The 12,377-nt window shown below is 34.3% G+C and overlaps 1 protein-coding gene across 1 annotated transcript in view; it reads right to left on the bottom strand.

Moving 5' to 3' along the window:
- Positions 1–364: 364 nt before the first annotated feature.
- The window catches only part of LOC150097018 (anoctamin-10-like), a 155,530-nt gene continuing 143,517 nt past the window's right edge, over positions 365–12,377 (bottom strand). The window contains exons 12-14 of the mRNA XM_090408111.1: positions 6,065–6,256; positions 627–758; positions 365–499 (exon numbers count right to left, since the gene is read on the bottom strand). Coding sequence (XP_090264237.1) covers positions 365–499; positions 627–758; positions 6,065–6,256 — 459 coding nt within the window. The remainder of the gene's footprint in view (positions 500–626; positions 759–6,064; positions 6,257–12,377) is intronic.

Raw genomic sequence — 12,377 nt, 5'->3', positions numbered from 1 at the left:
AATTGATGGCAAAGGAACTAGAGGAAGAAAAAGAATATCATGGTTTGACAACATCAAGACGTGAACAGGAAAGAGCAGTGCACAACTGCTCAGATTAGCACAAGAGCGCAGTTTGTTCGCCAAGATGGTCGCTGACCTTCGATAGAAGATAGCACAACAAGAAGATTAACAACAAAAATGAAAATTAACCTAACAGTCAAATTTTTTCTTTGCCCTTCCATTCCACAAAACACATCCATGCACTTAAGTTTACATTTTTCTTACTATCAGAGAACAATCACAGCTCATGACAGAACAATGTTAATAAGAATAACATTTATTATAACATCACTGCAAAAAATATACTAATACCACAAAGTAGAGTTCATGAATAAAATCCTACCTCAGACTTCAGTGCTTTAAGAGATTCATACTGCGCTTTCTGAATTGCTACTGTAACCCATTTAGGAACATCTGGGATTAAATAGGCTATCATAACTTTTGCAATTATAATTATATGCTGTAAATAAACAATATATATAAGTATTAGTAACTTATTTTTTAAGAAAAAAATCACAAGTTCTTTGGAACAATATTATTACATGTGAATTTGACAAACATAGTTCAGAAAGCAAAATATTAAATACCTCCACTGCAACTGCAAACAATACCCACTGTACAGGAGAGAGATCAGGTGCTAATGACCTGACAGCAGGAGACATACTAAGTAAAGTACAGTTTGTCATTACTGCCATTACCCCAAGTGCTTCAAAGGCAATCTAAAAGAAAACATTTTTTATCTGAAGTAACACGTTAAAATTTCTGAATTAATAAATATTTTAAACTGAATAGCATAGGCTTAAGTGAAACATCATATTCAGAAAACTATGAATGAGATATCAGAAGATACATGACATGATTCAGTTCTGTTTCACAGCATGATTTAACTCACGAGTTTATACAGTATTTATTCTCTCACTATATCATCATAATAAACTCACTTACTAAAATAAATTACCACAAAAAAAAAAGTCCCAATGGAAGACCTACAGAAACAATACTATTCTAAAGAAAATTCACCACAGCAACCTATCCATTTTAATGAACCTTTTCTGTAGCACAAGTTTTTTTATTGTGTGAGTCAACTGTATGACCTTGAAAATTAATTATTAACCAAATCACATCAAGCTTTTTTTTATTTAAAGAAAAACTAATACAGTGGTATCTCCCTTATCCGAACTAATAAACACCATGCTCGTTCGTATCAGTGAATTTTCCCCCAAGAGACAAGAATAACTAGCATTTAAGACAAAAATAATCATATTCTAATTGTACATTAATTTAATTCTGTAAATAAATTAACTGAAAGAAAAAAGCTACTGTACTGTAATGTAAAATAAAAAAAAATAATACGGTACACAAGTTTATTTTAGTAAAAAATTTAATTTGTATGTACCTGTATTGTTGAGGATTCTGATTTAATAAAATTGCATAGCTCAGTACGTAACTTAATTTGCGTAAAAAATATCATTTTCTTGTACACAACACAAAAAAAAGTTTCACAAAATAACACAAAAAAAGTTTTTTATTTCTTTGTAAAAAAGTCACTGATTTTCTTTTGCTTCTTGGAAGCTAAACTTTTTTCGAATGCTTCTTCTCAGAGCTGCATTAGCAACAAAATTTTGTGGAATGGTGTATCATTCTGCTTAGCACACTCTATATACATATTAAAACTGTCAGCTGCCTCTTCATGTTTCACTTTTTTTCTTTGAGTTCTTCATTGTCATCATCGTCTTCTAATTCATTCTGTAGTGTCATATTTATAATTTAAGCATCTGATTTGATTTTGAATTCACTTTCGGTTATACCTGTAATCCATTCCATAACATCTGTGAAATTTCAACATCTGGATTTATATTTTTAACCAAATTATGCAAGTTTTGAATTTTCACTTTTTGTGTATATTTGTGATTCATGCCGATAATACAGTACATACTGTACAGTATAAAAAAAGGCAAACGTGAACACAAAATAAATCAAAATAGGCTTCCAGTATAACCGTACAATCAACAGTATGAAAAAAATACTGTACTGTAATAATAATAAAATAAATAATAATACTTAAATAAAAATAATAGTACACAAAATAATAATCGTCATCGTCGTCCAGTAGCATCCTCTAGCAAGAGGGTTGCAGCAGATGAGCAGCTCTTCTCCATTTCTCTCTGTCTGTCGCCTCCATCATTCTTAAACCAGTCCATTCCACGATGTCATTGAACCACTCTCTAGTTGGTCTTCCAAGTCTTCTCTTCCCCTCAGCTTTCCCTGTAATATAGTTCTTGTGAGGTGTCCTGAAGAACCTCTCAGAAGATGTCCTACAAATCTGGTCTTTCTTTGCACAATATTCTTGAGCAGTGTTCTTTCCATCCCAACTCATCTTAAAACTTCTTGATTTGATATTCTTTCTGTATAGCTAATCTTTTCCATCTTTTTATAACACCACATTTCCAGTGCATTAATTCTTTCCATATCTCTCTTTCTGAGTGTCCATGACTCACTTCCATAACTTGCAATACTCCAAACTGTTGCTTTAACGATTCCAATTCTAACGTCTATTTTAGTGTTCTTGTTTATTAAAATTCTCTTCATTTCCATAAATGCCGATTTAGCTTTGCCTATTCTATTTCTAATGTCCAACTCTGAAGTTCCTTTCTCTGAGATCCAGCTACCTAAATATTGAAATCTTTCCACTTCTTCTAAAATCTTTCCTCCACATCTTATTTTTACATTATCTCCTATTTTTCTACCCATTATCATTATCTTGGTCTTTTTTGTGTTAATTCTTAGCCCGTACTCTTTACAAGAGTTTTCAATTCTTAGAATAATTTGTTGTAATCTATTTTCACTTTCTGCCATCACCACTACATCATCCGCATATCTAAGTTATTAATGATTCTTCCATTTGTTTTTATTCCTTCTTCTACATCAAGTGTCTCTCTAAGCATCTGTTCACTATAAAGGTTAAACAATAGTAGTGATAACTTGCATCCTTGTCTAACTACTCTCTCCACCAGGAATTCTCCTGTTTCCTCTCCATTTACACATACTGACGCTGTTTGTGACCAATATAATCGCTTTAAAATTTCCAAGTCATAAGAGTCAATATCAATATTTTCTAGAATGTCAAAAAGCCTTTTATGTTTCACTGTATCAAATGCCTTTACAAAATCTAGAAATCCCCAAAACAACTTTTCACCATGGTTTAGTGTTTTCTCCCCAATATTTCTTAGACAAGTTATAGCCTTTCTAGTTCCTCTGTTGGTTCGGAATCCAAACTGTTCCTCATTCATTTCTTTTTCTATTTTATTCTTAATTCTCTCTAAAATTATTTGTGCCAAAATTTTTGCTGTGTGAGTTATAAGACTTATCAGCAGGATGGAAGTAGCAGAGATGAGCATGCTTAGGTGGATGTGCGGTGTGACCAGAAAGGATCATCTGAGAAATGACTATGTGAGGGAAACAGTGAAAGTTACGAACTTAGGAGCGAAGATACAGGAGGCAAGGTTGAGATGGTTTGGTCATGTGGGAAGAAGGGTCATGCAGATGGATGTACAAGGAAGGAGGAAGCGTGGGCGGCCAAAGAAGAGATGGAGGGAGCTGGTAGAAGAGGACTTGAGAATGAAGAACTTGGATGTGGTGGAGACTCATCATCAACAGTGACCCCACTTAAGTGGGAGAAGCTGCAGAAGAAGAAGTTATAAGACTTATCGTTCTAAAATTATTACAGTTTAAAACTCCCGTGTTTTTTGGAATGAGGATGAAAAAAAAATCTTCTAAACTCCTCTGGTAATTCTTGTCTCTCATAAATTGCATTAATAATAATCTCTGTAATATCTTCTCTTTTTCTATCAGAATTTCACCTCTTCCATTCTTGACTGCTCCAGTCCTTTGCATCTTTCTCCTTCCTGTCATCATATTAATGTTTTTATAAACACCTTTTATGTCATTTCTTTCTGCCTTTACTGTTTGTACCATTATTTATTTTATTTAATATAACCCTCTTATCTCTCTTTGTATCACCCTACTCAAGTCTTTATACTGCTTTTTTCTCCTCTGTTTTACTGTTAACTACCTTTCTTCTTTGTGATATTCTCCTCAAAATATTGTCCGTCATCCATAGTTTCTTTCTTTTCTCTCTTTCCTCTTCTTTTTTTGACTAAATGTAATTCTGTAGCAGTAATTATGCTTTCCTTCAGAATCTTCCATTTTTCACTTACATCATCACTTTCTTGTATATTTCTCTCATTCATTTCTTCTTCTACTTTCTTTGCAAATTCATTTGCTGTACTTGGTATCTTCAGCTGCTCCATGTTTTGTTTCTTTACATTTCAAACCCTGTTCTATATCGCCATAAACTCTCTCTACCTTCTCATCCTCATAATCACAAATAGGTAAATATATCTGAATAAGTAGAATATTTCTTGGTTTTGCTTTCATCTTTAACACCAAAACTCTGTCTGAGATTTGCCAGTAGCCTTCCACAAATCCTGCTACTCGTTTATTCAATATTACACCAACACCTGCTTGCTGCTGCTCTTCTCCTCCTGAGTAAATTATTCTCATTCCATCCTCTGTTTTAAAATCTCCTTTTCCTTTCCATCTCACCTCGGCCATTCCCAGAACATCTATTTTCAATCTTAGCATCTCCATCTTTACAATCTCCAATCTTCCAGTTTGAAGTAAGGTATTCACATTCCAAGATCCAATGTGAAAATTACTTTTAGCCCCTTTTCCACATGAATATATTCCATTTTCCTCTTCTCCACTTCCTGCAGGCTTTAATAAAGAAGATTCATATGACTGACATGCAATCTAGTCCATATCCATACTGGAACAAGTGACCTCACTGGCAGCCAACTGCACAGTTCCAGACCCAGGAGTCCCATCCTAAACTGTGCAAAATAATAATATGTAATAAATGAAACTTTTTTTTTTCTTTCAAACAGCAGTTTGGATTACTGGAGGGTTCAGACTAAAGAGGTTCGGATTAGCGAGATACCACTGTAACTTCTTGACATTTATCTGATTTGCAAATCAATTCAATTGTGAATTAATTTTGTGTTAAGTTATTCAAGTTCATGTGTTTATATACTGTATTTATTTTATTTTATTTTTTTGTGTGCCAACAAAGCATTTATGCTAGTTACATATATTGCGAGCACTTGTTAACAGAGATTTTATTACTTTTTGTTTCTGAGATATCTGAAGAAAATGGGTTTGTGATAATACCAATGTAGAAAGAGAACTGTCAGTTTCCTTCTGGAGATGAACACCCAGAAAGAATGATAATCCTTGCAATTCATTTTCAAAGGTAAATTTAATTCTGGGATGAAGATACTTGATTTTCTGAAGAAATATTACTGGGTTCAATAAGGATCATTTAGGATGGATAAGGAAAAAAATCTTTTCTAAATTAAATGCTTCAAAAAGAGTGTCAGAATAGAGAATAAGAAACTCAACATGATGATTTTGTTGAAAACATGTTTCTCAACAAGAAACCATGTTGAAAAAATCATGCTTTTTCAACTTGTTTATAGATTATTCTTCTATGTGAAGAGGGAGGTGAAGTTCATCTCAAGTGAGAAACTGACAGTTTTCTTTCTGCATTTCTGAAATATAACATTTTGTAGACACAATCATTCAGTGTCATTACTAATAAAATTATAATATTAATATCAGTTTTGTTTCTATACTACTGCAAGTCTGAGGTATTCATGTATTTTATTGCCTTATCTGAACTTTCAATTTTGAACTGGCACTCTCAATTCAACTTTAGTCACTGTAAAGAACTACTCTGCAGTAACCAAGATAAACCATGTTCTTGTTTTCAGAGCTACTTGAAGGTAGTTCTTGTTCAATAGAAGCTTGCTTATCTTGTGATTATCATAAATATGAAAAGAGTTTCAAGCATCAATTACAGTTCGATTATGATAAAAATATTAGCACTGCTAAGTGATATAATTTTAAATAATTTCTAATACAATTTCTAATATAAACTAAAGAATTAGTTCTAATGCAAACAAACCTGCCACACTCCTATTCCTTTTGCTGTTAATGCTGGAGGTCTTTGGTGTGCATTGCACAATTTAAATGCATCTGACCAGCTTTCTAAAAAGTTGCTTAAAAATGCAAGAAGAGCTGCCCAAGGAAAAACTGATGAAAACAAGAACACATAACCAAACTGGATAAACATTTCAAAATAGTCATCATAAGTTCCCTGGGGAGAAAAAAAAGAATATATATATATATATATATATATATATAGGTTTACAATATTTTTTCTAATTTTCTCTCTTTATTTAAAAATTTCTAAAATAAGAAATCAATTTTTAATTTAATTTGGATTTCAATATTTCATTGTTGCATGCATGCAATAACCACATCTCAACAAGGAAGAGCATTTGTTGTTGGAATTATCAATTTGAGCAAAGAGGTTGTCTGTGTAATGGAAAAAGCTCAGGCAGACCACGTATATCAGAGGAGAATATGAGACGAATTCAGCTACCATCTTGATGTCATCCGTGCAGCCGGAGGGGAGCACATTGCACATCTATAAACTTTAATACTTCAATTCCACCAACCATCATTTTAATAATTAAATAATCATTTAAAAAATCAAAAAATAATAAATAAAAAAATAATTATGAAAGAATCCTCTCTCCCCCATGTTTTGCTATTATTATAACTGAGAATGTATGTAGTTTTTAGGAAGAATATTAACATACAGAAGTTAGAAGAAAAAAAAAGTAAATTAGAAAAGAAGGAAAAAAACTCTAAACTTCATCTTTGACAATTTATCTCAATTATCTGACCTTTAAATGACAACCTTCAATTAACCAAGTGCATACAATTACATCTTCATTGGCAAATTGCTTTCCTACTGTTGTCAGATAACTGACACATTATTATACAGGGTGATTCAAAAAGATAGACTCAATTTCGTACGGCTATATTTTCTGAACTATACATCGTATGTGAATTATCTACATAACATTTGAAAGACCCTAAAGTTTGAAATACTACTACTGCTAGAGCACAGCTGTATAGAATCATCAGCAAAATGGTACTATGCAGCACAAAATTTTTTGGGTTCGTGAGCTCATTAAAACTGAGTTGGTGACTGCGGTGTGGTGTGTGCTTTGTCGTCGTTTCAACATTAAACCTCCAACGAGAAAGAGCATTTGTCATTGGAATTATCAATTTGAGCAAACAGGTTGTCTGTGTAATGGAAAAAGCTCGGGCAGACCACGTGTAGCGGAGGAGAACATGAGACAAATTCAGCTACCATCTTGATGTTATCCATGCAGCCGGAGGGGAGCACATTGCACATCTATAAACTTTAATTAAACATCTATAAACTTTATTGTGAGTATAATAAAATATACTTTACATTATATTTGTCACTAGTTTATGTTTGATATATAGACTTACAAAATTGAGTCCATCTTTTTGAATTACCCTGTATTTCAAAATAATAGTTTTGAAAAATGCACACATGGGGCTGAATTTGTATCATATGAGAGAAAAACTGGAGTGGTTTAAAGAGCGTAAAACTGTAACTCAAACTAGTTTAGAGCCAAGAAGAATTTTACTGACCCCCCCCTTCCCCAATGCATCGTGTTCTATCAGTACAACTAATTCTCAATAATTGTAGAAAGCAATTATACTAGACAAAGAAACTACATTTTTGTTTTAATCCTTTAACCAAATCAAGCAAATAAAAGTGTGCACTTGAAATATCTTCATGACTAGGCTTCTTGTATACAGTGACTGCTGACTTCACATTAATGGTCTCAGTATTTCACAATACATGCCGCAATTCCTTTCAGATATATATAAACTAACTAACTAACTATATTTGTATATAACTATATATATTGCTATATACATTATGGGAAAGGTTATCTTACCATAAATAAAGGTTTCAACGTTTGTTGGATTTCATCAGTGGGAGCTAGACCCATGGAGATACCGAAAGCTGAATTACTGCCAATATCAAATATTTTCAATATATAACATAAGCAGGAAAATGATATAACAGCATATTATTAAAATATTTATACGTCAGTTTATCTGAATTCTTTATTTCTTTAACTTTAAGTATCTTTAGGTCTAGCGTTTACTGATTAGATGTTAATAAAGGTTGATATCAATCTAGGTAGTGACCCTTCCAAACAATGCACAGCAAAATATACATCCAAAAGTGCATTATGGAGGGGGGAGGTACTGAGACAACTGAATTGAAGTCAGCAGTCTCTATATACAAAAAGCCTAGAGTTGAAGATACTTCGTGTACAACTTTTAGTTTACTTACAAGTTGGGTAAAGGACTAAAACAATAATATAATTTATTGCCTAGTATAATTTATTTTTTAAGCAAGCAAAATTATTATAAGCCATATTATTGAAATTATTATATTATTAAAATATTCCTCCAGAATATTTTAAGAATAGTGATGTTCCATTTTGCTACTTGCATGTGAAATATATATGAATTCTGAATTGATCTGACTTTCAGTATATTGTGAAGTAGAGGGAGGTAGGATTTGCCACTTTTAAGAAGATTGTCACTCCTCTGTAAGTTAATTCTGAGAACATATCCCTTCCTCTCTCTCTGTTCTTAGATTTAAATATTTATTATTATACTACTGCTCACCATTCCTTTTACTAACCCCAAATGGGCAATTTCTTGGTGGGGAAGCCTAGAATTCAAGAAGGTGTTCACCCTGTTGAGAAAACTTAATTCGATCAGGCCATTTAGTCTGACACTAACAAATGACCTGAGTTCCAAACTGTACAACTTTGAACTGAATCAGAGTTCAAATCCAGGGAACAACTGAGGGATATGAAGGGTTTTGCAAAATCAACAAGAAAAACAAATGCAAAGAACTAATGTGTACCAGGATTACGATCTTCATGAATGCAGAAACCAATTTCCCCTGAGAAAGAACTCCTCCCAGTCATCTTGTGGACAGTAGTGGCTACAACCTTTAGAAGTCATAAAATCAATTTCTCTAACAGAAACATGGATTTTTTTTTTTTTTTTTTTTTTGGGGGGGGGGGGTCTGAACTGTTGCTGATTACTGTGCACTAACCAAATCTGCAAATGATAAAAATGCCCCTTACCACACCTTTGCTAAGAACAAAAAAATTAAATAAATAAATAATAATAAAAAATCCTGAAGGTGGTACAACTTGTGGACAGTTGCATACTCAAAGCTGCATACTCTGAGTTCATATTCTGATAGAAATCAGCAAACAATCAAGAGATCTATGGTATAAAAACTGTCTGTAATCGAATTTAAAACCAAAGCTACCATGACAAAAGATAAAATCTGGAAAATGATACTGCTGTCAAAAATTTAGTCATTCATAATGCTGCTGGAAGACCAAATTCCAGTGCATTAAATACAGGGGAGACCATGCAATGACTTCATGGAAAAAAACAAACAAACCAAAGGCAGAGCAAGCAGATGTGTCAATTGTTGTGCTGATCCATACCCCCCACTAACCACAAGAGGTGCAAGTAAATACAAGAGACGCCCATAAAGTAAGTTCCATTTTTAAATATTTTCACTATAGCACTGCGATCGCAATGGTGTACAAGCGTGCTGAGTTTGTTGATTCCTTAGCAGGGCATTGGTGCTATTTTCAGACATTCTCGCAGTGCACACGTTTTTTGGTGTGTGTTTATAATGTCTAAGAAAATCGAAAGAAATTATGTCAGTTATCCGTTTCTTGAATGCGAGGAACATTAAAGCAGCTGAAATTCATCAGCAAATTCTTGAGGTTTATGGAGAACAGGCAATGAGTGATTCAATGGTACGAAGATAGGTAAGACTTTTTAACGAAGGAAGGACAGGTGTGCACGATAATGAATGGAGCGGACGACCATCTTTAGTGACTGACGATTTGGTGCATTCAGTTGAAGAGAAGATTCGACAGAATAGGAGATTCACTATGCATCACTCTCGCTGCAATTTCCAGAAGTTTCACGTTCATGTCTTCATGAAATTGTGTCGGACAAACTGAATCATTCGAAATTGTGTGCATGCTGGATGCCGAAGTTGCTTACAGAACAACACAAAGTGAATTGGCTGGGCAGTGCATTGGAATTCTTGACATGCTACCATGAGGATGGCGATGCTTTCCTGAGCAGACTTGTCACCGAGGACGAGACTTGGGTGTTGCATGCAACCCCTGAATTGAAACAACTGTCCATGGAGTGGAGGCACACCTCATCACCAGTCAAGACGAAATTGAAGACAATGGTTTCCACTCAGAAAATCATGTGCACTGTGTTTTGGGACAGACAAGAAATTTTGCTGGTAGACTTCTTGGGTCAAGGCTCCACAATCAATGCAAGTATGTACTGCCACACCCTTAAGAAACTGCATCGTGCGATCCAGAATAAACGACGTAGTATGCTTACCAGGGGCATTGTTTTGATTCATGATAACGCCATCCTACACACACAGCTGGCATAACACAACAACTTCTCGCCACCTTTGGCTGGGAACAATTCCATCATCCTCCATACAGTCCTGACCTCGTGCCAAGTGACTTTCACCTGTTCAAACATCTGAAATCTTTCCTTGGTGGCCAGTGGTTTCAAGACAACGACAAGGTGAAAGAAGCAATCAATACGTGTTTTGCATCACAGGCGACAACCTTCTATGACAAAGGTATGCAACTCTTGGTGCCCCGTTATGATAAGTGCCTGAATAATGGCGGAAATTATGTAGAAAAGTAGTGAAAGATGTCTACTTTAATTTCCAATAAAGTTTTTTTAAGTATATTTTGTTTCTCTGACAGCCCATCGGAACTTACTTTCTGGATGTCCCTCATACTTGGCCAACCAAAAACGAATAACTCAAAAAGTCCCACCAACAGCTATACAGGCAACTGCAGTAAATGATAAAATCCTCTCCCAATTGCACACTAAGCCATTCAAGAAACAGTCTTGTATGCAGAGGTAGTGGCACCAAAGCCAGTGAAAAAAAACATAAATAAGTGTCCAACCAAACCTCAACAAACCTGCAATTGTAGTAGCTACTTTGGGTGAGATGTTAATTTGATTCAGCAAATGAAATAAATCCTAGCTAGGACACCACACGTTTGTGAGTTATGAGTTATACACAAACAATCTTTTTGGCACTAATAAATAGTTAACACATGCAGAAGGCTGAACTACTTACAGATTGTGCTCTGCGGTATCAGCTTTCAATATATCCATGGGCCTAACTCTTACTGATGAGACTTCAATAAACATTGAAACCAGTTTGCATAGTGAATGTTCTCAAGTCTGAAAGGACGTGGTCTGTGTATTTTGAGATATTGCAACAAGTGATGTGAAGTCAACAGGATCTGAATTTAAGTTTTGTAGAGCTGAATAAGGCATATGACAAAGTATCAAGAGAAAAGCTATTTAAAATGCTACAATTATCTAGTGTAAATAGGACATTACACAGAGCAGTATATAGTCTATATTTAAATAATAAGTCAGCAACTGGAATTGAAGGAGGTATAAGGAACATGGTTTGATATAAAATCAGATATAAGATAAGGGTGCACACCACTATCTCTGCTACTCTTTTGGAGATGAAAACTTAGAGAAATAATTGGAGATAGTAAACTCTGCCCTTTATGCAGAAGGTTATATATTTCTAAATAAACCCAGTACATGACTGTTTAACTAAACTGAGTAACTGCTGTATAATAAGTCTAGTATGAAAGTCAGCAAAAAACAGAAACTATGAAAACAGGCAGAGCCATGGGAAGCATCAGGTGCATCCTCAACAGAGAACTTAAATTTGGTAACAGATAACAGAATAATCAAAGCTGATATGATGTGTGCATGTGATGAGGAAGATGAACAAATTTATATGGAATAAAAAAGAAAGAAGTCAAAACAGTGAATTAGTATATACAAGACACTATTCAAGCCAATTTTAACTTATAAATATCATCATCATCATCTTCCTTTTCATATCAGGCTAAATGGCCTGTTATGGCTAAGTAACTTGGCTTCTTATGAACCTGACATTGCTTCTGACAGGGTAGTTAATTCTTATCTGCACTGTTTGCTATAGTGGTAAATTCTATGCATTCTTCTGGCCAGTCTGCCTGCATTGCAAGAGGAAAAACCTTGTCACCTTCATATGACTGGCTAACTCACCTTCAGTTGAAAAACTGAAGGTGAGTTAGCCAGATAAATGTTCTTCCCATCCTAGATGGAATTTGAACCCTGGTCTTTCCAACCAAAAGGACTTTGTCTACACTGACTGAGCTATAGAGGCTGGAGAACTTATGGATCCGAGTCAGAAATAAATTAGTTGA

This window comes from Typopeltis vanoorti, chromosome 18 (assembly GCF_054136105.1).
Source record: "Typopeltis vanoorti isolate ZY-2024b chromosome 18, IOZ_Tvanoo_1.0, whole genome shotgun sequence".
Taxonomy (NCBI): Eukaryota; Metazoa; Arthropoda; class Arachnida; order Uropygi; family Thelyphonidae; genus Typopeltis; species Typopeltis vanoorti.
Note: the sequence above shows the minus strand (reverse complement) of the source record. Positions and strands in the feature narration are given on the sequence as shown.